This window comes from Galendromus occidentalis, unplaced genomic scaffold (assembly GCF_000255335.2).
Source record: "Galendromus occidentalis unplaced genomic scaffold, Mocc_1.1 scf7180000077483, whole genome shotgun sequence".
Taxonomy (NCBI): domain Eukaryota; kingdom Metazoa; phylum Arthropoda; class Arachnida; order Mesostigmata; family Phytoseiidae; genus Galendromus; species Galendromus occidentalis.
In genome coordinates this window covers 282,901-308,039 of record NW_003805471.1, presented here as the reverse complement: position 1 = coordinate 308,039, position 25,139 = coordinate 282,901, and the positions used below count along the sequence as shown (strand labels likewise).

Genomic DNA, 25,139 nt, shown 5'->3' with positions numbered 1-25,139 from the left:
ACGGCATTCTCAAATCGCTCCTGTTGCGTTCCCCAGGGACCGCTAGTTTCAAGCAGAGATCGTAGAATCCTGACCGTCTGACTTGAATTGTGATCGACTTGAAAAAAACCTAGGTCGAGAGAACACCAGCGGCTCACCTCACAGGGGACACTGTCTCAAAATTCTCCCTCTCGGTAAGATCGAAATTGCATGCGAATAATGGGACAAAGGGCCCCCAATAACGGTCCCTTCCCCGTGGTGAGCACGAGCGAGCCCCGCGAGACGACCAACTAGTGTCGTCTCGTTGCTCCGAACTACGTCACGGTACCTTGAGGCAAATTTGTGTGAGGTTTTCGCACTTGTTACCGATGACTCTCATTCGCTCAAGATCTCTTCCTTAGACGGCTGAGACTTGCTCCTAACATGGTCAATCAGGCCCAGGAAGCTGTAGCCGTCTCCTCCGATCTGAAGTGCACTCTGCATCGGTCAGTGATACTCCCAGGATCGGAGGGTTTTCGTGATAGTCGTCCCGATTCCTCGGAGTTATCGATCCCGCCGAGCTCGTTCTGGAGGCTCAGTGGATCAAATACGCACGCCAGACTGGACCCTTGAGCAAATGGGATAATTCGCAGGTGGTAATCCTACTCCGGAGGAACGATGAGCATGAAGCCTAGGAAACTCGTATTCGAGGAAGTGTGGACCAACCTCAGGAAAACCGTTAATTCACTCATGACTGGCAAGTCAACCAATACGATTCATTGCTGGAGAATTATCGATGCATGGCTCAGCGTCAGAATATGCCTTTCTCGCGTGGATTATTTCATGAAAACCTGAACATCAACAGGCAAAGTGGATCGAGAAGCCTGGCACAACAGTTATGGGGACGTCTATCACCTTTGCGTGGCGACCCCTGAATCTCAGGCTGAGAAGCTCTACGAGGCTACGAAGCAATATTTGAATGAGCACGTTCATAATCTGCACGCGGAGGTGGTCCGACGAGCTGAACAGGTGGGTAGAGTATTCGAGAGCACCCGCATCGAGTTGACTGGACGGGAAGAGACGATTCTTGCTATCGAGAAGTTCCTCTCGACAGGTCGGGTTCTTGGCCGCTTATCATGAGCAGTGGATAGAATACTCACAAGGATTGAGGAATTTGAACACCCTTTACATCTACCTCAACATCGAACACGTGAGGAAGAAGCAAGCGGAGGAGGCGGGTGCCTACTTCGATACACTGCAGGAAACCGAGAAGCGTCTCGAGATCGGCGCCCTCGGACTGGAAATCTGGATGAACACTATGATAATACCCCAGAAGGACATACTACTGCCCTTGATCTTGAAGGTCGTCCATGACGACCGGAGCGTAAGTTCTCTCTTCGGAGTTTCACGGCTCGACGTCGACTTCGGGCTCCCAGTATTTATGGAAATCGTCTTCTATAATCGCCCCGTATGAAGGAATCGAGACTACTGAGCCTTCCATGAAATTCCAGGGCAGTCAAGATGACAGTGACGCGCGATATGTCAAGGATATCGTGGGATCTTTCGTGTCGATGGAATGCCACGAAACGGGATCTAAGGAATTGCGCTTTTACAAGAAATTCGAAGCTCGATATCTTGAAGAAACTAGTAAATACTACTCGAATATATCTTCAACTCTGATCGAAAACACCTCTTGCTCTGAATTCATGGTGCAGGTCAGTCTCCGTTTAGCCCAAAGCTGCATGGCGCAACAAATGATGGTTTCGAGCAGTTCTCGGAGAGCGGAGCAGCGATTGAACGGATGCCATTGTTCCCAGGTCTTGAGATATGTCGACCAGGAAGACCAGCGCTCGAGAAAGTTTTTGGACCAATCGTCTTTCAAAGCTGTCATCAAAGAGTGCGAGAAAGTCATGGTCGGCGATCACCTCAAAATCATATACCAAGAGGTGAGTCCCCAACCGCTACACCAGAGTCGACATCGAGTATGCATACAGCATGATTAGACCGAGTTTCTCATCCCGACTCCTCCCGCACCAGGCGAGGACCATGGTCGCTGAACTCAGAAGCGAAGATCTCCGCAACATGTACAAACTATTGAAACCCTTGGATCAATCCGCGATGCTCCCTGTCATAAAAGATGTAAGGCGTTGAAGCAATGAGTCTAATGAGATCAAGGGTTTTCTCGAAGGCTCACCTCTTTTGTTCTCACTCAGCTCCAGACGCGCATCGAACAGATCGGCTCCGACCTGCTACAGCACATCGACAATGACAATGTTGCTCAAAGCTTCGTAGAAGCAGTTCTCAGGTAGGTTACTCTAGGGCTGTCCCCTTCTCGATGGTGTCGGGTTTTTCGCGATATCTGATAGTGTTTTTCGAACTTCTAGAGTCTACGACGATTTTCATCGTCTCGTATCGGATGTTTTCAAAAATGACCAGCAGTTCGTTACGGCGTTGGATCGCGCATGCATCTCAGTCATCAATTCGAAGCACTCAAAGCTTTCCTACAAAGGTGAGTCTTTAGCTGCCTCAGACCTTGGTTGTTCTCCGTGGCCAGAACGCGTCGGACCCGCCTAAGGGATTGAATGAATCGCCTTTCACGATACGTTCTTCCAGCTCCCGAACTACTGGCTAGGTATTGCGACCAGATTCTGAAGAAGGGCCCACGATATCCCCAGGAGCCAGAGTTCGAAAGCAAGTTGCTGAGAACGATCATAGTTTTCAAGTACCTTGATGATAAAGATCTTTTCCAAAGAAGCTATTCGAAGCTACTCGCGAAGAGATTGATCCACGGCCTATATGCTTCACTCGCAAATGAAGAGTCCATGCTCCTAATGCTCAAACAGGTTCGTGGTAGAGGAGCTGACCTGATGCATCGGTGAATTCAGCAGTAAGCAATCCATCTGCGGGAAAAATCTGAAAGAGTCTATTCCCCTCAAGGCATGTGGGCATGAGTACACTTCGAAAATGCATCGAATGTACACCGATATGTCTGTGAGCGATGAGCACAATGTCAAGTTCGCCGAGTACCTCCGGGAAGCTCCGCACATGAACCTGGATCTGGGGCTCAATTTTTACGCATTGGTTCTACAAGCTGGAGCTTGGCCAATGCAGAATGTAGCGGTTTCTCCTTTCATAGCTCCGCCTCAATTGGCGAGATGCATGCTTGCCTTCGAGTCATTTTACAAGGTGAGTTCGGAGATCTTTGTGTTCCATCGATCTTTCAATAACTCAATGAATCGGAGCATCATTCAATTATTCAATCGGTCCATCAATCGATCATTCTACCAATGAATTATTCGATCAATCGATTCGCCGCCAACTGCGCCATAGCCCAGATAATGTCTCGAAAGAACACCGAAACTCACATCCGGCGTCAAATCTTTCAGGAAAAATTCAACGGCCGAAAACTCACGTGGTTGCATCACTTGTCGAACGCTGATATTCGACTCAACTATCCCAAGGGGCGATCGTATGTGATGTCTACATCGACGTTCACCTTGGGTGTTGTCCTCTTGTTCCAAACCGAAGACCGTTTGACCTACGATATGTTGAGGAGAGGGACGAATCTACAAGACGACTATCTCGTCAAATCTTTGCAAGCTCTAGTCGAGACGAAGGTGAGTAGACGCCTGAGGAAACTCAAAATTTGAACGAGCCTCTGCGTTAGTCGAAGATCTACGATTCCTCTCTCCTTAGGTTCTGCTGGAGGTTTGTGATACGGAACAGGGCGACTCTTCGAATAGAGCCTCTAAGACGCCGTATGGACCAGATACAGTTTTCGTTTTGAACTTCGATTTCGCGCATAAACGTACCAAGTTCAGGGTGATATCCGCACCCGTGAAGGAACAGGTAATTCTCACGATCCGCTTGGAGCTCATTGGGTAGAAAGACTCTAAACCATACAGGGCGGATCTTCAGGTTTCTTTCTCTTTGGTAGGCGGCTCAAGAACAAGAGCAAACAGTGGCGTCCCTCGAAGAGGACCGAAAGGCCTATCTGCAAGCCCTCATCGTCCGACTTATGAAAACGCGGAAAGTCCTAAAACACAACGAGCTAGTCGAGCTCGTCATATTCCAAGCTTCAGAAAGATTCCGGCCAAACGTGACGATGATAAAAAAGTGTGTGGAAAGTCTCATCGAGAAGCAGTACCTCGAAAGAATGCCAAATTCTGCCGACGAGTACAGTTATGTTGCGTAAGGACTTCTCTAAATGTTGTAATGCCATGACAGACGAGTGATTTTTGTGGAATTCTGGTCCCTTGTAGAGGCCTGTTTGGACCATGATGGCGTTGATAGCAGAAATCCCAAGAGACGCAGTCCGCTTCCCTAATGAATGGATGTGTTCAGCCGATAGCAATTGAATATTTGAACACCTTCCCCCGGTGCCATGAGCCCAGACTTGGAAGAATTCTTGACACCCTGCGTGATGCCACCAGCTTTCGCATGAGGACGCAATTTGGTTGCTCCGGGGAAGGACCAGTCTCGTGGTTCCGCGCTTCAAGCTTTTATTTTCGGATTCCGGAGTTCATTTTAAGTGTAAACATAGATCAGGGAATGCCGGTCTCGAATAATGGCCCCACATCTCAAGCACCTTGAAGGTGAGGAGACGCGCGGTCCCAGTCGCAAAAATACAAAGTGCGGCACAACGAATGCCCTTCATAGAACGCCTGTGAAATTCGTTCCAAATGAGACATCGATGTTCTGTTCACGCCAGAAGTTGCGTCTTTCCTTCCCATTTAGTCTGAAATCCGTTTGGTCTCATTGGCTGGAACCTGTCATATGAGCCCGTGGAGGTGACCCGACCTCGGAGATGCTCAAACGGATACTCATATTGGGGAACATCGCGAGGCCCACCCAGCTCAATGGTTTCCGAGCCGAAGCTTATTGAAAGAACATTCGTTCGGAAATTTCGCGACGATCGAGCAGGGGAACTTACTCGCAGATGACACTCAAAATTCGAGCTTAGAGCGATGCGAATGCGGCCCACTCCCCACATTGCAGTCATCGAGCCGATCCTGAACGCGAACGAAAACAACCGTCACTTATTGCTGAAGCGACACTATGCTTTTGCGTTCGGTCTCCATTGATATCGCTCGCTTCAGAGCTATCAAGTTGTGCTCTGGGGAGCTCTGGACGCAGCTGAGCGGCTTCCGGATCCCAACATTACTTTCTTGTCCGCGGCCCGGAGCGAAACTGCCGATTTCCGGTGGATGACGTTCCCCAGCAATTGGCGGAGTCAATTCGTATTCGCCGTTCCGGTGCAATCGCCTCTCTCGAGAAACAGTACGTCATAGAAGAAGCTACCGAGTGCATCCGCCGACAGGTCATGAGACCGGACACTGTCACGGCTGTCCCGGTGAAGCTCTTGGACGTCGCAGAATCGATGAGAGCTGCACCGTGAGGGATTTGTCCCGGGAGATCAGAGGCATGTTCAATGCCTTCGCGACTTCTCCCGCCAACCTTTGCGGCGATGCTCCGACAACCTGACTGAACGCTGTGATCCCATCTGACGTCCTCACCGTCCTACCGTGTATGGTGACTTGCTGTAGCCCGACGACAAGCGATGTCCAATGCCGACACTGCACCGCCCCCCGAACGGCTCGTCGAAATCTCTTGAGCGCCTGGTATCTCGCAAGTCCGGTCACTACAAACCCTGTCGCACCGCGGTCGACAGAATTCTTGCGATTTCCACTAGTGGAGTCTGTCTGAGACAGCGGTGCTGACTGCTGCTCATTCGAAGTCGACGAGGTCGATGTCGTCAAGTTTCGCACGTTTTCTCTGAGTGAGAGAGAGACGTATCTTCGAGGGACATGGCACCATGCCCGATTCCCTCTGAAACCTCTGATGAGCATCGCTCCGAACTCCTTCAATTATCCAGCTGCCTAACAGAGATCGGCGATGCGTTCCAGAATCTAGACTGTGTCCGAAGATATATTCGTATCTTCGCAGTTTTCCCGTCGCTGGATGTCACATGTTCAAGTCATCGCGGTCGAATTGCAAATAGAAAAGGGGGGAAAGATACCTCTTCTGAGACAAACAGGAAATCGATACCTCACCTGGATAGGATTCGACGGACGCTCGTAATCGGAAAATTGATGTTACCGGCCGCGGGCCGCGGCAGCGCTAATAATACAATAAGTCCTAGCGCTCCGAGAACGTCAATGTAATTTGCGAAATGAATGGGAAAAATTGTGATGCCTCTGGAAGGCTTGTCAGCAGTCAGCAATCGACGCGGATATCGTGCCACGCACAGTTTGTATATTCTATGTATATGATAGAAGGTAAAGAGTGTGATATCCAAATCAGACCACACCTTTAGACAACGATGGAAGCCGTACAAGACGAAACCAGAATAAAACATGTCTTTTGCTGTGTGATGGTTCACGGATATTGACTCCACTCTCGAGTTCCCGAGGATCAGATTACCGTATTTATTCTAATAGAATGGCATGCTCCAACTACCGGCATGCTGCAATAGAACGGCACCCGTATGAGATTTCGGAAAATAGAGCGGCATGCTCCAATAGGACGGCATGCTCTGATGGTACGGCAGGGGAATATAACTTGAGGGGAGGTGGTATAAACTGTGAGATTCCCTGAAAATATCAAGGGTATACAAAACGATTCATCGAAATAAAAAGGCAGAGATCGTTTGAATACTCATTTTTGGAAAAAACACGGGTAGGCTCCATCAGCTCTAATAGGGACCGCCCATCCGATGGGGGATCGAAAAATAGAACGGCATGCCACTCTATTAGAATCAATACGGTATTCCTCGCTCTACGGGGCAACCCGCTCGGAGCCGAAGTCGATTCGTGCGGGCAACTCAGTCTTCCCGGGGGAAACAGCACGCGACATTGAGATGTGCGTTCCATGACTCGAGAGCGCAATAAACGGAAGATCCTTCGAGGAGCATCATGCGAAGTTCCAATTAGCCCATTCGTGATAGCCCAACACGGAGCACTCTGTTCGACAAAGGAGGATACCTATCCCCTCGAGAGCCCGTCATCCTTATTCAAGTCGAGAAAAATGACTCACAAGACAGCTTTTCGAGGGGTATCGCTGCGTCGATCGCGCGCTCTCCACGCGAGTCGAAAATGTCAAACCCGCCAGCGCTCCCTCTCCACTTCGCCGCCCGACAACAGAGCACCGCGTGGCTCAACAGCTGATGACGAGGCGGAATTCGAGAGAGTCCGAAAGCTCTGAAACGTTTTCGAAGGGCCTAAAGTTCCAGACCCAGGCTACCAAATGAGCATATCTAGCTGAATGGATTCCTAGATCCATCGGCGAAGCATACGGTCCGGCGAATCTCACGAGGCCGACAACGGTGAGCTCGGGGGAGGATATTTGTTGATAAGAACTCGGTACACGAGTGCGCGTTCCTGTGATCAAATGTTGAAAGGGTGTGTCTTCAATCCGCTCTTCGACCGCGGATGGTTACTCGACTTTCATGGATGGGGAAAAATACTTGCGCCGCGATCTCCTCGCCTCAGGAGGTTCTCGACCGGCTCCGGGCGTGGAGCCGTTCTCAGCTCCTCAAGGGAACGTTCGCTCCGTCCCTATGCCTGGCTCGAGCCATGGAATTTTGAAACCCGTTCCGTACGCGGAGAGCTGAATCTGGTACTACCGATGGCAATCGGTGGGCTCGTGGAGAATATTCCGATGGCCTCCTTCGGCAGGCCATCCTCACCCCGACTTGAGAGCTTGGCGGAGCTCTATGTATTGTAGGGAGCGTACTCGGTCAGCAATTTAACCCCCGACGCGAGTCCACGCGAGATATCCTAATCCGGGGTGTGTACATATAGCCGCTGCCTGAGATCGGGACGAGATAATTCGCCGCCCGTAATTCCCTACCGTCGTCTCTCGAAGGGCAGCGAGCGTCTGCTTTTCCAGTCCCGTAGTAGCAGCCACGCGACGACAACAAAAACAAGTCCGCAGTTGTTGCGCTCGCTGCTCTAGTGGTGGTTGGTGGAGTTGGCGGTGATGGTGTTCGTTATCGTGCCTACGGCGATCAAGCGTCAAGTGCACCCCCGTACGCATCGGAGAAATGTTTCATATGTTTTAGCTGACACTCGTTGATGCTGCTGCATCAGATCGGATCCGCGTTGGACAAAATCGCTGAAGTTTTAGCTCTCCATCTCCGAAGATATTCACTCTGCGCTCCTACAGATTCGTGATTCACGAGAGACGTTCCATAGAGTTTCCGAGACGATCCTTTCATTACTTGTTCGAATCTCAATTCTGCGAAACACCAAACGTCCCAGAAACGCAGAATGTTGAGTCATCGGCCGTCATCGGTCATGTCCAGCTCTTCGGAGAGCTCGACAGCTCCAATGGACTTCAACGTATGTCATTCATTGGAAAATAGTCTCCGCTCACCTCCCGTCAGGCAATGTCTCACGTGTCGTCAGATGAGACGCACTTTTACTTGTGCAGACTGCGTCAGAGTTGGCGACATATCTCACTCAAGAGCCTTGTTCAAAGAAAGTTTCAGCACCAAGAAGATGAAGCTGTCGGACCGAGAACGCGAGAGACACAAGTACGCTGCCATCGTGGAGGAGCGCTCGCAACCCCACAGACAGCGAGATGAATATCGGCAACACATAGAGTTGGCCAGACAACGTGTCGAAACCAGAAGGCTTCTCTTGGGGAGATGCCAGCGAGACATAGGTTCTGCGAAGGCCGACATAATGGACATTAGGAGAAAATGCAAAGAGATCAGGGAAAAACGCGGCACTCTGCCTGAACGGAAGAAGTCGTGCATCCAAGAAACCACCAAACTTCGTGCCCACATCGAAGATGTTCGTTCGAGGCTCGGAAAAATTTCCGCAGATATCATCGAGAAGGTCAAAGAGCGAGTCCAAGAGCTGAGGAGCAGCATATTCCCGATCTCTGAAATAAGATCCTCGATGAGCCAAGCGGAGGAACAAGGAGAAGAGGCAGCCGAACTTGAGGACGCCTTCTGCACAAACTACATTCGCGGCAAATGGGTTTATTCGAATCGTTCGGTCGATGAGTCCTATTCGATTGGTGCTCCTCGTTTACCTGCGAACGGCGAGTACACCACACTCATCGATTGGGTTCACCAGAGGCAGGATCAGAGCGTCATGTCGCGAGACGAAATGCAGGAGCGAGCATTCGAAATGGCCGCGGGTCTCATGCATCTCACCCAACTGGTCAAAGAGCTGGCATTTTTCCTCGACCTCAAGTTGCCGTATGTGTTTTGTTTCAGTGAGTTCTCCGCGGAAACTCTCACCGGGGAAGATCTGATGAATAAAATCGCACGGCTCAATGGCAATGTAGTTTTTATGTGCGCGTCTCAGAACGTGGACGTCACGCTTATCCAGAGCCAAAAAACTGTGCAGAACGTTCTGAATATCCTGGATCATTCGGACTTCCCGAGAATTCAAGATTTCGAGCTCAACGCTACCCTGGCGACCTCGATGGAAGAACGCATTTCAAAAGATCTCCGACTGTACGACGTACATGCCGAATTGGAGCTCGTGGGCGACCCGCGTGCGGAGTCCCGCGATTCCATTGATGATGACGATTACGAGTGGGAAACTGTCGCGTCGAACAGCGAAGCATCATCCCCATCAATCGATCAGTCTTACGCATACAGCACCACGAGCCTCACGGGTCGACCGCGCACCGCCAGTGAAAGCATTCTGACATCAGCGGCGGCCTTCGTTAGTTGGTTCTCGACGTCTGCGAGCCAAAGACAAGATTGATCCCACGCAATTCGTCCAACTGTTAGAACCGATTCTTTTGATTTCCCGGATTTTCTAGTTTCGCACTAATCTTCCAATATTTCTAAAACCATCGTTGGAGACCGAGTGATCTATAACGTGATGTTTAGACGTTTAAGCGTCCGATTTTGACTTCTCGAACAGCCCCGCACAAATCATAATGAGAAGTTCCTCGCGCGTTGATCGTTTCTCGGCAGGGATCTCGATTTTTTTCGTGTACAGCAAGGGGAGAGGAATGAAACGAATTGAACATGTGAGCTTCGTAACCACCCGCGGATGTAAACCCTGCATGTAAGGACAGGGACAGTCGGCAGCGTCACCAAATAAAACAGAGTCAACTTTGGGAGAATGGATGTCTCTTTTTTCCGAATCGACCCCAGCTCCCCGATGGAACTTCCAACAGAACTCTACAAGAATTTTTATCATTTTCAGATGAATGGAGCCCTGCCAAGGTGCTTGCCCCCTTGTGTGAGGGTCGATGTCGAGAATCAGGACGCTGATAGGGAGACTGCTGGACTCGAATCGACCCACCCTCAGAACGGTGCCCCGATGCCCTTTCAAGACGGGGAGTTGTTCGATTTGACTTTCAAATCCCGAAAACGACTCCATACAGGTGATTCCAGTGTGCCAGCGTACGAAATAGTTTTCCAGCGTGAAGGAGGCGCCGAGGGTGAATTCATTGCGCCAGGGCGAGCGATCGGTTTTATCTGTCCTAATGATGAAGATGAGGTCGAGAGAACCATCTCCCTGCTTGGACTAGAGGGCAATGCAGTCCTGCGTGTCAGCGCCGAGGACAACGAAGCGGCGGAGAAACGTTTCAATCGTCAATTCCGATACATTCCCGCCACGTGTACGGTCAAACATCTTCTAACTTCTGTGCTAGACCTGAGGACGGTGTTGAAGAAGATCTTCCTCAAGATACTGGGGGATTGTTGTCCCGAAAAGTCGGAGGATAGAAGGAAACTCTATGAGATGAGTGTTCGTACCGAACTTTACACGAAAAATGTTCTCGAAGACAGGATGATGATTTTCGATATCCTGGAAGCTTTCCCATCGTGCAAACCAAGTTTGAGCGTACTTATCGAGAATTTGTCGCGACTAGGACCCCGCTTCTTCTCAGTGGCAAACTTCGACTCCCGTAGGATTCGAATCATCTATCGACCGATGACCTTCCGATCATGTGGGAAAGTGCTTACGGGACAATGCTCGACCTATTTCGAGAAAATCGACAGGATAGAGGATATTATGCAGAGAGCTTCTGTCAGCGACAACGCTGACTCGATCACATCTCCTTCGGAGTCGGTGAAATGCTACCTCCGGAGCAACGTCCGGAATTTCTCATTCCCTGGTGAGGAGCCTCGACCTCTCATCTACATTTGTCATGGAACGGGTGTGGCACCTCTAGAGGCCTATTTGGATTGGTTGGAGAAATCCGGTTCGGCCGTACAAGACTGCGAAAAGTGGCTATTCTACGGCTGTCGCGACATAAGCAAGGATAGTTTACTCAGCATCGAGAAAGCGCGAGAATTAGGATTCCGAGTTATCGTTCGCGAGTCCAGAGTACTTCCAAAGCAAGGTTATATACAGACGGCGATCCCGGCCTACTCAGCGGATCTCCGACGATTGGTGAATTCTTGCGACGGATCCATTCTGATTTGCGGAGACTACAACACCATGGCAGCTCAGACCTTGCGGGTACTGGAAACTGTTTTCGGTGCGGGGGACGCTCCCAAAACAGTCGCCGAACTGCTTGAAGAGAATAAAATAAAACTCGATGTGTGGACCTGAAGCCTTCAGAAACTATACATGATTTTTTATAAACCCCCCTGATTGGATATCTACAGAATATTGTCGAGTCAGTCGAGCAGTTACAGGGAATGCTAGGCTGCTTGTGCTTGAATCTGGAATTTGCAGCTCGGAAGATCTGTGACTTCGGCCGTGACAACTGATGTGATACCTAGATTTGACAGCGCGCCTCGGATCAGTCCGCAGGGGAAAGCCAGATACTGAAAATTAGTTCCATTCATTAGGCTCTCGACTCCGCAGAGGAACACCTCGAGTTCGGTTGAATATTCCTCACGGTTATCCAAACTGGCTCCGCTCTGATTCGGCCGGGTTTCTACTCACGCAAGGTGTTGAAGCCATGTACTGCGACGAGGCAGACATGCTCGAGAGGAATCTGAACTTGGAATCCTGAAGGACGTAGACACCCTGGTGATTGGTTCGTAGATTATCGACCTTGGGGGGAAGAATCGTTTCGGTCAGAATTTCCTCCATCACTTTGCTCTGTTTACGATTCCCCGCTCGATACGGTTCGGGAATAGGCGAAGATATCATCCCGGAGAACAATCAATAGAGATAGACATTCCTCACCTGCTTTTTGAATAACACTGACCAAAACTCCTTACAGATGAATTTCACGACATCAAGATCACTCTTGAATCGAGGAGTGTCCCTGGTTAGACGCTCGACTAGTCGGTAACCGGTTTCGAACCCGATCTGCTCCAATTTCGAGACTTTGGCATTCTGAAAGGGAGGATCATTAGAGCGACCAGAACCCCCAGCTCCCCGTCGGAATAGGATTTTCCGATCGGAGTACAAGCTGAATGCTGAGTTCTGTCAAAGTCATATGATGATGGGCCGCTGAGATTTTGCGACTAACCAAGTCTAGCTGCATCGATTCGGAAAAGTATCGGGGCAGCTGTGAATAGAGGAGGTCGAAAACGATTGTTTCGGGGGAGTTCTGAGAAGTTGAATTCACCGAGTTCATAGCCGAGTTACTGATTCGGGTCCGTCTCCTCGAATTGCCAGCTGACCGATGTTGAACGGGAGATTGTGATGTGTTCGGTAGCAGACAACAAGGAGAAGCTGATGCTGCTCGTGATCTTTGCCTGCACCCCTCTTCGTAGGGGAGCATGTTCCTCTATTCCAGGGATGTCAAACTCAAACCCCCGGCGGGCCGATATGGGTCGCTGTCCGGGTCCGTGGGCCATGCCGGACTTTCCGTCTCAATTCCAGAACATCGACACAGGCCCTATGTGAAGTCCATCCGAAGACTTCTAGACGCGGGAGTACCCAATACTCCTCATTTCTCACGATGACAAGCTCCGGATCCTCTCTGCTCTCACGAGATCAAGATATCAAGAATCGGAGCGTATGTTAGACGTCGATATAAGGACCGGGGCGCTTCGCGGGCCAAGAAAGAGAACTCGGCGGGCCAGTTCGGCCCGTTGGCCCGCGATTTGACATCCCTGCTCTATTCTATAGACTATAGAAGCTCCACCTGAAGGCGTCATTCCTCGGAGATCCACGTGAAACCCCATCGCGGGAGAGATCCTCACCTCGACTGGAGTGCGTGCCCGGCTCAGGCCAGGATCTGCGCTTCGATCGATGGAAATGACGCACTTCAATCAGAACTTCCGATCGGAGCACCTCAGTCTATCCGAGGCGACCCGCTTCTGGAGCGTCTCCGATCGTGCGTGGAATTCTACGTAGCTGGGCAGAGCCGCCATAAGCCTTCGCCTCCTAGTCTTCGCCAAAGTAATCACAAGTACATCCAGATTATAATAGTGATTCAATGAAATATATGTATTCATGGAGAGGCGAATGCGTACGGGAATTCTATATTGATTCCCGGATCCATGGCTCCCGCTCGCTACCTCTACAGCCCGTAATTTGTATTAGCGGAGCAGTAAATCAGAGTTGCGAGTCACTGTCAGCGCCGCGCCATTTAGCGATAACCGTCGGATCGAGGGAATTGATGAGCCAGGAAGTACCTGAGTTCCTCAATGGCTGATCGGATCGCTAGCACTGTGGAAATTCAAAACAATGGCCCGCGGACTCCTGGGAACGTCTCCGGCTCCTCGATGTCGACTCGCGGTAGTGTCTTGATATATCTCGATGACCCTTGTGATGGCCGGCAGCGGGGGTGCATTTCAGATTTATCGCATATACCTACATACCGGATGAAGAGAAGGGACGGGAAAACGAGAGAACGGGTTGATAGAGATTTGCGGTGAGCAGTTGCTCCAAAGATGAGAAATCACTATTTGGATATTTCATCAAGGGGCATGGACTTTCTCGCGTTGGCCCGGGGGCTCGTCCCGCGTATCTATTCCATTGTGGAAGACGGTTGAATCGGGAGGACTCATGGGGATCGTCCTGGGGAGATCCCTTGAGCGGTTGTCCTTTGAGACTCGGTCGGTTCCAGCGGATCCACGGGGACGAGACGCATGCACTACCGGTAGCGGGTCTAGCGAGGGAAGTCCCCGCCGAGCACGATTTAATTCGCAGACAAGGGGCTTTGGAGAACACCATGGCACCCTACAACCTGAACAGTAAGACCGTGAGAGGGGGCGTAGGGAGGAGTCTTCCAGCTCAAACGGACTGCTTGAGTGGGTAGTCGGAAACAGCTACAAGATCGGAGGGTACTGAGTCGATGCGCTCGTAGAAGGCCCTTCTCTCCAAGAGGAGAGAGTCAGGCAGAGTGTGCACGAGAGTATGGTCCAATCATACAAAGGTATTTGAAGGTACTGTCTCACTTGCCCGACCCGCGGATGCCCGACCACTTAGGCTTCCGGTTAGGTGAAAACCAACAAATTGTGGCATCGGGAGGCGACCTGGTGTGGCTTGAAGCCGGAAAGCCTTCCGAGACCAGGCATCTGATACATAACCGTTTCGGCGTCAGGTTTCACTGTTTCGCTTTTTTCATGGACGATTCCTTCATCGAAGGAAGGAATGATCGGATGAGTATTATCACAAGTCTGACGGAAAGTCTTCTCGGTATGATTCCCATACGAGCTCGGAGGCATAAGGAGGAGCGATGGTGAAACCATTTCCAAGTTCATGGGGCGATCTCGCTGCAAAGGATCTCGATGGACTGGCAAGCAAACGGCGTTGCCGAGCAGGTTTCAGCCGGGCCGCCTTCGAGACCCACAATTGATTGAGCATGAATTGAGGAGACAAGCGGAATATATGCAGGTATTCCGCTGTTCATGGAGTCCAATCGCTGCGTTCGGATAAATTGGGTGTGATTGCGTCCATTTGATACTAGCCAGGAGCCGGAGGGGCGCTTCGCGCCGTGGAGACGTCTCAGTGGGTACGTATTGGCTGGAAAATCACGATAAGTGGAGGAACGAGTAAATCTTGCGGAGAGCATGCGTCTGAGCAGCTGGAGAACTACATCTTGACCTCACGGGGGTGATTTGGCATCGATTGAACGAAGTTTGGAGTCTGTTCGGAGGAGAGAAGCGTAAAAAATTGGTCCCTTTACGCGCAGACATTGCGATTTGACCTCATAGGGGGATCCTCTCGATTAAAGAATTGATCAGAGTGAAGACCGAATCGAGAGCTGTCGATACGGAAGTGCTCGATGACGAGGCGCGAGGAAGCTCAGCCTCCCGCAGCATCGTTTGTCATCATTCGACTTCTCGGGGAATCCTCCGCTCTATGTTGATGGGCTCCAATTCTTGATTCGACCTCGTCCGTGACCCTCTGGTGTCGAATCGCTCGTAACTCGTAAGCTCTCCTTGACTAGAGAGCCTACCATAAGCGATACCTGAGGCCAGGACAATGGCACGGCACTTCTCCAAAAGGTTCATAGAGTTTTTCGGCCCCCACAGACTCTCTCTGGACCATCGCCAGGAAGCGCTGTGAATGTTGATGGCCCGAGCCAGATTACCGATGAAATAGATGATGATTTTTGGTTCCGCAAAGCGACCGCTCTCGATTCTGGCTCTCTCGCAGGATGCCGAATTCTCTCAGCGTACAGGGTCGCTCATGTCTCCGAAACTTTCCCCGATTCCTCAAGTTCGACATACCCGCGACGGATGGATCGGAAGCGCACTTCCACGCACAATCTGAGCACCTATAGGGTTTGTTCAGTCTTCGGATGCTCGTAACTTCGGGGAGTTTGTTCAATCATTCATTTCTTGACATGTTTCGGGGCGGATAGATGCAAGAGGAAAGTACGAAGACATATAACCACTCATCAGGATTAAGACGCTCACAGAGACTCCAACGAGGGCTATGCTCAACGGCATCTTGTACGGCAAATCCGAGCCTTCGAGGATGGTGAGCGCCAAACTGAGCTCTGCCTCTGGGCTATCATGTCAGCCATGAGTATATTGTCAGTGCGATGGCGATTATTTAGATACATAATGGATGTCTCACCGACTCGCCGCTTCCCTTGAGCCAAGTCGATAATGGTCGTAGGTCGTGGCTTGTCGATGACCCTTGAATGGACTCGATGAGCCGGGTGTCGAGCATCGGGCCACCAGAGTGTTTCCCGAGAGTCGAGGAACCGCATCCAACTGTGCTTCAGCAACTCCCCGTCGGATATTCGGGAAGAGTTTTCCAATGACATTTTCCGACCTAACAGCTACCTACAGGTCGCATTGCGGACAACCTGTGGAGCCCACTTAGTGGATGAGGGATATAGGAAGGAAGTGAGGAAGTGAGGGAAGTGTCGGGATATTGGCAGGAGCTAGCTAGCCAACGAACCATCCGGCCTGCCGGCCGCCAACCTGAATGGCACTAGCTCCATTTATACCCGATGCTCAGTAGTGCGTAGCTTCCTCCGAGGGGCGGGGAAGGCGGAGGCGGGGCTTAGCCGGCTGCGCGAGTGGACCTAAGACTCGAGCGAAAACTTTACCCGCTCGCCACTAACCCCTCAGTTGCGACCTCGGTATACCCTCTTGCTTTCTGCCTTCTTGCGAGCACTCGGACAAGAAAACTGAGCGACTTGCTTGGCCTGCAGTCAGCCGAAGTTCTCAAAAATCATCTTCTTTCTTCGGGAACTCACTCGAAGGAGCCGCGATGAACAGCGCTTTGAGCAGAGCCCGTTTCGCAATCAAGAGTTACTCGGTGGACGTAAGTGTGATTTTCCGTTTTACTTACCGCTTGTGTCTATTTTCGCGTATCTGACTCACTCTAGTCTTCTATGAATGGAGTCTCTGAACAGAAGCGATTTTGGGCGATGGCAACTTCAAGACACCCGCAATCTGCCGCTTCGGATGGAGGTTTTGGGGTAGAAAGAACTTAGTAGTTCGCGCCCTCTCCCCAACGAAGTTCGTAGAAATCGTCACGACTCCTAAATTACCATAGTGCACAGGATATATAGGTTGAGTAGTCCTGTAAGGTGGTCGATATCGCGACAATGATTCGTCGAACGGAAATTATATGGAATGCAGTCAGTTTCCCTCCGAGGACGGATGACCGGGATCGTGGAACTATTGGCACTTTTCGACACCTGGGATGAGACCGAGGTTCGGAAGAATCTGGGAACAACACTCCTGAGGGGAATCGTTCTCGTTCCTCTGTGCAAGATGAGGTATAATCGAGGAAAACAATTACGTTGAGAGATTAGTTAGGAATCTTAGCGTCTCACCGAAAACACCAGAATTCCCTGGTGACTTATGAAGGTCAGAGGTCGAAATAAATAGAGAAATCAGAACGGATTAGATGAGAACAGGACCTGATCGAGGGATAAGCTTGATCCTTGGGCGGCTCTCGCGAGCCCCGAGATCGGGTATCAGAGTTCATTAGTCTCTGGCGTGCGAGAGACCTCAAGGACCATAGATCTGAGATCGGCGAAAGAAGCCCGATCACCCAATGGGGTTGCACAAGAGTCTAACAATGACTATGTTTGGGGAAGCTTGACTCCTCGATTGAAGTTTGAGCTCCGGAGGCCGAGACTGTACTCCAGAATGTCGTTGCTCTGTCCAATAAGGAGGCCTGTTTTGTACCTGTCAGAAGCACTCTCTTCGTGAGTATCGAACTGCAGGCCGGCAGGACCTGTTCTTGGCGCCGTTCCCACATCAATTAGAGCTCTCTGAGCCTCATTCCCTTGGGCAGATAGATAGACGTCTGCTTCACCCGCGTTTTATTCGGATCATTTACCAATCACCCCCAAACGTTTGTCCGAGAACTTAGTTGACTTATCTGGAGCAACTCACGAGTCGCAATTACTAGGGTGAAGAGGAAACATGCGTGGTGAGGACTCGCATTAAGTAGCTAAACACCGTCCCATCTACACACGTACATACGTCGGGAGCGCGATTGTTCCTGTCGATGGGCTGAGTGTTTCCAGATATCCTGCTGACTGATGCGCTTCCGAATTTCGGGAAACCCATCGCCCCTCTGAGCTGTTCCCAGATCTCATGCACGCCGCGCATTGGACACGGGTCATGAGAGGACTAGCAAGCCCGGGATACGAATCGTCGGCTTCCTTCCGCTTGATTTCGGATCTTCCGTTGCGTTTGGTACACAGCTCGATTGCTTCAGATCAAATCTCAGAATCAAAACTCGCGCGCAGCATTGATGAGTCGTCTCGGTGAGAAAGACGAGGCTCACGTTTCATTCTTTCTCCGCCTGACCATCAGACTCCGGGCTCTCCTCCGTTCAATCTTATCGAGGTGCTGCGTATAATAGAATTCCCTCAAACAGGTCCCTCGCAAACAGTACAGATGGCAACAGAAAAGCAATCGGATTAGCGTTGCAGAGACTAGGGCAAACAAGGCCTCGCAGAACACCTCGCATGCACTCCGGGGGATCTTCTCCCTCGAGTCAAAAGGAGGGCGCTGAATAAGAGTTTGGTACCTTACCGCCGTCCTTTCGGGCTCTCTCGTCAGAGTTGTTTCCATCAAGGGTAGCTCGGACGACCAAGAAAGATGCTAGTGCATGGCCAGAAACCATTGCCCTCGGAGCCTGTAAATGTCAGTTCGGAAACAGACGTCTCGAGAATTCCGCCTCTTTGTAATGATCTACTCTAGCCGACTCCGGGACTCGATGTGGGAACGCATAAGGAATAATGCTATGGCTGCCGGTCATTCAGAAAGGGGTTTACGCAACTCTGGTGAGCCCCGTAGATCCGCAGTCTCCCTTTCGCACCCCCGTGTGATTCAAGTTCATCTTCTGATTACATCGCAGCACCATCCATCACACAATCACCCCTACCATTGAAGCTTGAGTCATCAACTGAATTCACGAGGGAACCCTCAACCCGCGAAGTCTCGGGAGATCACTTGTAGATTGAGAATCGAACCAGGGCGGAAAATAATAATCGGGCAATGCTTGGTGAGCTACCAGCGTTCTCAGGCCCAAACATATAACGCGCAGGGGTCGAGAGTTTTCCTCATCGGACTTGGGAAATCAGGTGCCGGAGCGATCAAATGTCGTTTGTGGGAATCGAGGGTATGCTCCGCTAGCTTGAGTGGAAAGGCTTTTTCGTGGATGAATTTGCATTCTCTGGACCTCTGTGGCAATTTTCGGATAGAATTTGCACTCCGAGGGTATTCGCTCCAGCGAAGGTCTTGGAGCCGATCTGCCGCGGAGAAACGACGACAGACTGATCCACGGAACCGAAGTACCTGATGGCGAAACCCCACCGCAGATGTGACCTCCCAGACTTGATCTCGAGGTGGAATCAGGCTTGACGCGGCGAATCGCAGTCGGACTCGTTCTCCCGTATTCGGTTCTCTCGAACTGCCGGTTTTCTTAGGTAGGACCCGAATACAGAGGGAACGGTGTCTGAAACGAGGTCAAGTAAGTATCTGATTCGAGCTTCCCCTCGATATGAAGTACACGATAATCTTATCAGCGGGTCCGACTGTAGAATCCTCCGCGAGTTCACGTTTAAACGAGCTGATGGAACTCAGCTGAATGATGACAGAGTCCGGAAAATAGCTCCCATCACGCATCTTTCCTGACAAGGGCAAGGTGAAGAAATGATCTGAATACCGCGGTAATGAGTCCTAGTCAGCCATCCATGGTATATCTGAAGTTCATGTTCACTCCCGCGGGATTCGCGATGAAATCTCCAATGTCTGTGGCTCCTCGAGGCGGTGTGCTGTGAGACAATCCATCATTAGTTTTGGCCGATGCGAACTCTCCCCTGGGCTGGAGACCGACTGGGAAGACATCGCAGAACTTACCAATAATTATGAGGGGCTCGGCGTGCTTGCAGTCGACATCCGTTTCCGACCGGACGCGGGAGCTTGACGGAACTTTCCATCCCTTAAGAGTATTAGCGGCGCATTTCCTCGCAGCGTTCAAGGCCGACCCGGGACATCGTGAGTCAACAAGCTATGCATGAGAAATATTTTTGGTCGATGAGAGATTTCATGCTCCAGCGCATCCATGGAGCATTGCGGATTTGGAATCTCGAACGAGTATAGGGAAGGGTCTTTGGGTTCCCGCGGATAAGGCTATTCCAAATTATAGCAATCGTCCCCTATGACTCGGCACATCTAGATGGGCATCTTCATGTGACCGCTGAACTCGATATTGACAGTCTCCCGAGGAGTTTGCTGATCGCGCGAAGAAATCGCCGCCCGTCTGACCCTGTTTAGGGGTTTTCCGCTGAGCGTATGCGTGATGTGCTCAACCTCAGTGCGGCTCCGACAGATTCAGACGATTCTCAAGTTCGCGGACTGCCCAGCTCACCGTTAACTCCTCCGGACAATGATCCATTTGTTGGCCGCAGCTCCGAACGACTAGGATTCGACGAGGATAACTCGTTCATGGGCCTTAGGAGAAGGCGGATATGCTCTTTTTCTCACCCATAAATTCGTTCACCCAACCCGTGTCGCATGAGAGCTTAAATAATGTGATATATTCATCGTCGTCTGCGTCGGATTGTGTGACTTCCCCTCCTCCGACCGTGGGCATCCCGATCCTCGGAGCTTTTGCGCGACTTCGTTAAGAAGGGTCGATGGCGGACTTTTCGCCTAACAATAACGTTATTAAGGTAGAGTCATTGTTCGGCCAACGCCGGGGATTATGAGGCAGCGCCTCGTAGAATTACCTCCTCTTCTCAGCTCGCGCTTTTCGTCCCACCACCGCGTGATAATGCTAGCACGAGCATGAGAAGGATTTTCCTCGGAGAGACCAACTAGAATCAGAGTAGGAGCAAGGGATAAGGACCGGGAAATCTCGCTCGGCCTTCCCGCTCCCCTCCCCCCTACCTACCACGGGCTACGCCAATACCTGCTGGGGAAGCTGTTTGTTATCTGCACCCCGACGTAACTCGTCTCAATCCTGGAGAGCGAAGAAATACCAACCAATATTGTTCGCGCTCATGAGAATAGAAAGCCATATGTTTGATTGCCCTTCTCATGGCAAGACAGCGACGTGTTTTCGAACAAAATGGCCTCAACGGGAGGGTGGGTCAGATATCCAAGCGGGCCCGGATGCCCGCTGAAATCTCCGTCAAACAGGAAGTATGCTAATCTAGTCCACGTTCTCAGCGGCCTTCCATGGCGGAGCCTTCTTTCCGAATATCCGTTGAGAGGGCGATCACTTTTCGTTGTGGTGCTTCATCCACAAGCAGAGGAGAAGTCCGAGTATATGCCCTATGAGAAAATGGATCATGAGAACCCCCTCGGAGCCACTCCCTTCTCAGAGACCTGGTTGACATCACTCAATTCCAGCAAGGATATCCTTCTCGTCGTCGCTCACTCGTGGACGATGCGAAGTTCGAGACGCAGAAGAAGCGAGAGCTCTCCATGGTGCTCAACGAATCGATCGAAGTCCCCGCTGGTCTGGAACTGATCAACGAAGTTTTCAGCGGCGACTTGCGTAAGTACTTCTTACTAATTATTATTCTATGCGAGACACGAAACTTGAGCCAATACTTTAGGATAGATTCCAGAGGAGTTCTCTGGAGCATCGTTGTTGAAATTTCAGCGAAGACCGACGCTCGCCCGTCGACCCACGTGGTTGTCACCCTGAAGAAAGGCGTTGAAGGTTTGGGACAGGTTCTCAATCTGGTTGAGGTGAGAAGCCCGGAGTCACATGCGCCACTTAATATCAGACATCGCGAATTTTCTTCACCGTGACACTCCTCTTTCAGACCCATCGTGGCCATGTGGCTCATTTGGAGACAAGGCAGCCGCAAGCCGGCTGCGTCCATTATGAGGCCTTTCTCACTCTCGAAATGCAGCGGCTGGATTTGCTGGAGTTCACGAAAAGTTTGACGCTCGAGGGTCTTGGCGACCTACGGATTGTCAAAGAGATCTCAGCGGCTGGTGCAGGTGGTATGTAGGCTTCGAAGACAGTTAAGCCGCCGCGTCCTTGATTACAAGTCGTGTGCTCTGAGCCAGCTCGATGCCATGACGTTATGTTTCCCTGAGCAACATCACAAAGCATCAGAAGAGAAGCAAGACTGTTAACAGGGGGATTCACAAGTACTTTGAAGCGATCGCGTCAGCATCGTCCTGAGGGAACATATTGCAGCCAATTGAGCTGGGCTCTCGTTCCCTCAATCCATGAGCGACAGCCAAGACGGGGACGAACATTTGCCGACCTGAGTCCTCCCGATCGGCTCGATGTCGCGAGTGAGCTCAGCCTGCCATACATTTCCCCTCGATATGATATCTCCGTTTTTTTTCTTTCATTCTTTGATTCAGGGATGATATCCGGTTGACCTAAACGATGCATTAGGAGGTACGAAATTCGCTCCCGGGTTCTCTTCACGTCATTGCATGGTCTGACTCCTCCGACCGGCCTATCAACGATTGATGAAGCGAACAATGTGCTCGGGTGGCGTATGCGACTCGGGGGATTTCAATTCCCAGCCGAACAGGCCGAGTTCTCCGACGGAGGACACCGGATCTTGCTATACCCGGTCGTAGAACGATGATACTAATCGTGAAATGAGCATTATAATATAATAATTATAATAATAACGATCACCATATAGTAATGAGCGACGTGTGCTGAGGCCACGGGTCGGAATTCATGCGAGTGGAGGCGTCTTGCTAGGCTCCCCGGGCGTACATAATAGGAGCTGCGCAAGTCTCGCAATGTTTCGGTATTGTAGGTATGGCGCGGAGAGAGACAATAGACAGCTAGACGCACAGGCGCGTGGACCGACATATATCTCATTATCACTCCTTGGATATGCAAGATATGAGCATTATCAAGGATTTTTCAGAGGGAATCTCTGCTGAGATTCCAAAGAGGCGACCCGCACCTATACTTCGGCATTAGGAACAGAAGTCCTGTGGAACTAGAGCCCCTCCAGACCCGAGTTCGATACGCTACTGGATATAGAACTGCTCCACAGCTTCCCGCGCTACACTGCATTCGTTCTGATGGGCGCGGCGGCCCTCTTCATGCTCCCCAGCGTAGCACCGGGAAAACATCGATTCGGCGCGGATCTAGCTCGCTAGTGTGGCGCATGTCTCTTCTCCACGAAAGTTTACTCTGAGAATCCGCTTTACAGATATTTGGTTCCCATCCCATATCACGGATCTCGACTTTTGCACGCATGTGCTCACCAAATTCGAGCCGGATCTAGACTCCGATCACCCGGTATCTGCTCGAAACACAGCAATTATATGGATGATCTTGAGAATGCTCGGAATATCCTGCTATTGGGTCCTTATCCGAGAAACTCTTTGCAGGGTTTCAATGACATCGCATACAGAGCCCGGAGGAAAAAAATTGCGGAAGTTGCTTTTGACTACAAAGAGTAAGTCGGCTGTGTTGAAGCACGGAGTGATATGCTCTTGCCCCCCTATATCCAGAAGTTTCCGGATGGGAATTGATTGTGACTAAGCCAAATCGAGTGCTGGATTTCTTTCTTCAGAGGCCAGCTCATACCAGACGCAGACTATACCCCCGACGAGGTGAAAACATGGTAAGTTCGCTGATGAGATGCATCCTCAATATTATCGATCGCTCGCTGATTCAAATGAGCGATTTCTCTATGACCAGACAACATATGTGAGCCTCGAGCGAATCAAATGAGGCGCTTTGCAGTGCTTGCCTCTGAGTGAGTCTCAGGTGGACAATCACAGGGAGGAAAATATTTCGTAGGGGAATCGTATACACCGAAGTCAAGCGGCTCGCTCCGACACATTCATGCGCCGAGTTCAATCGAGGACTAGAGATTCTCGAGCAAGAAGTCGGCTATGGTCCTCATGCTATCCCGCAACTTCAGGCCGTGTCGGACTTTCTGAAGAGTGAGCATCAATGTCTCCATAAGCAAATCCATCCCAATCTCTTATTCCCGGGTATTGAGGTCGTCTTATCCTCCTCGTTCTCAAGGGAAAAGCGGGTTCCGTCTCCGACCGGCTTCGGGACTCCTGACTGCGAGGGATTTCTTGGCCTCCTTGGCGTTCCGCGTATTCCAAGTATGTATGTATGTATGTATGTATGTATGTATGTATGTATGTATGTATGTATGTATGTATGTATGTATGTATGTATGTATGTATGTATGTATGTATGTATGTATGTATGTATGTATGTATGTATGTATGTATGTATGTATGTATGTATGTATGTATGTATGTATGTATGTATGTATGTATGTAAACCTGGCGATGCTCTCTGCAGAATTATAATTCTTTCGCAGTGTACTCAGTATGTGCGCCATCCGTCGAACCCGGATCATTCTCCTGAACCAGACTGCATACACGAGCTGATAGGTCACATCCCTATGTTCGCGAATCCACAATTCGCCGAGTTCTCGCAGGACATAGGACTTGCCTCGCTAGGTGTCAGCGACGAGGACATCGAGAAATTAGCGACGGTGAGCGATGCTCAACCGGTATCCTGTATTTCGTTCTCTTCATAAGTCGTAGCCTCGGACTTAGCCAGCAGATGATTTCGAACCATTTCTCCCCTCTTTTCCAGCTTTATTGGTTCACTGTGGAATTCGGCCTCTGCAAAGAGGGCAGCAATATCCGAGCGTATGGCGCTGGCTTACTCTCATCGATCGGAGAAATTCAACATGCTCTATCATCGAAACCTTCGGTCCTCCCATTCGACCCTGAAACCACCGCTGTTCAGAAATATCAAGATCAGGATTATCAACCAACGTATTTTCTGGCCGAAAGCTTTCTTGATGTACAAGCGAAGTTCAGGTGGGTCTTGAAGACGAACGGGTCCGATGTCGATGCTAAATACTTCGTGGAAGCTCAACGATAAGTACATCCAGGCGATCGTCCTCCTGGTGGAGCTTCTAATTCGATTTCAAATCTCACAGAGATTACGTCCAGAAGAATATAAGGCGGCCTTTCAGCATCCTGTACGACCCTTACATAAACTCGGTCATTATTTTGACGTCACCCCAAGAGGTGGGTTCGCATGTCTCTTCCATAGATCTCCGGAGGGAGATACATTAAGTGAGGGCTGTCCATCGGTCATATTTCAACGACACCGCTATCCTTCTCAAGTCGAATGACCTTCACAGGTGTGCAAGGCCATCGATAAGCTTCAGAGCCAGATTTCCGCACTCTATTTAGCGATGCAGGATTTCATTTTCACCAAAGGATTCATGAAAACTATCCAAATCGATTGAAAAGTCAGCTGCTCGAGTCAAGCGCGTTCCACTCGACGGGGCAGCGAGGACGCTTTTACCTCGTTTATTCTATGGTCATGATCGCTGTTGTTATTTCAAGACTCGAGTAGTACATCTTTCGGGTC

General features: G+C 50.5%; 5 protein-coding genes across 5 annotated transcripts; 4 read left to right on the top strand and 1 right to left on the bottom strand.

Annotated features, from left to right (window-relative positions):
* Window positions 1-636: 636 nt before the first annotated feature.
* On the top strand, window positions 637-4,648 carry Cul2 (cullin 2). Its single transcript, XM_029112076.1, has 13 exons — window positions 637-715; window positions 824-987; window positions 1,073-1,342; window positions 1,470-1,673; window positions 1,776-1,904; window positions 1,996-2,097; window positions 2,172-2,263; window positions 2,343-2,467; window positions 2,572-2,801; window positions 2,896-3,144; window positions 3,345-3,575; window positions 3,655-3,811; window positions 3,897-4,648. The coding sequence occupies exons 1-13, from the start codon at window positions 637-639 to the stop codon at window positions 4,151-4,153; spliced, it is 2,289 nt and encodes a 762-aa protein (XP_028967909.1). The 3' UTR covers window positions 4,154-4,648.
* Window positions 4,649-7,103: 2,455 nt separating this feature from the next.
* LOC100902504 (methionine synthase reductase) lies at window positions 7,104-11,492 on the top strand. Its single transcript, XM_003745425.3, has 2 exons — window positions 7,104-7,282; window positions 10,137-11,492. Exon 2 carries the CDS (start codon window positions 10,137-10,139, stop codon window positions 11,490-11,492), a length of 1,356 nt encoding a protein of 451 aa, XP_003745473.2. The 5' UTR covers window positions 7,104-7,282.
* On the top strand, window positions 7,939-10,054 carry LOC100907954 (autophagy related protein 14). The gene is made up of 3 exons (XM_029112067.1): window positions 7,939-7,977; window positions 8,324-8,358; window positions 8,450-10,054. Exons 1-3 carry the CDS (start codon window positions 7,939-7,941, stop codon window positions 9,684-9,686), a joined length of 1,311 nt encoding a protein of 436 aa, XP_028967900.1. The 3' UTR covers window positions 9,687-10,054.
* Trs33 (trafficking protein particle complex subunit Trs33) lies at window positions 11,487-12,528 on the bottom strand. Its single transcript, XM_003745379.1, has 4 exons — window positions 12,367-12,528; window positions 12,078-12,230; window positions 11,832-11,942; window positions 11,487-11,710 (listed from the first exon to the last, which is right to left on the bottom strand). Exons 1-4 carry the CDS (start codon window positions 12,472-12,474, stop codon window positions 11,585-11,587), a joined length of 498 nt encoding a protein of 165 aa, XP_003745427.1. The 5' UTR covers window positions 12,475-12,528; the 3' UTR covers window positions 11,487-11,584.
* A 3,992-nt stretch (window positions 12,529-16,520) lies between these two features.
* On the top strand, window positions 16,521-25,014 carry ple (tyrosine hydroxylase ple). Its single transcript, XM_029112066.1, has 13 exons — window positions 16,521-16,574; window positions 21,134-21,281; window positions 21,390-21,478; window positions 21,556-21,739; window positions 22,930-23,018; window positions 23,111-23,178; window positions 23,296-23,346; window positions 23,526-23,671; window positions 23,757-23,842; window positions 24,067-24,243; window positions 24,348-24,577; window positions 24,700-24,790; window positions 24,907-25,014. The coding sequence occupies exons 1-13, from the start codon at window positions 16,521-16,523 to the stop codon at window positions 25,012-25,014; spliced, it is 1,521 nt and encodes a 506-aa protein (XP_028967899.1).
* The last annotated feature ends 125 nt before the right edge of the window (window positions 25,015-25,139 follow it).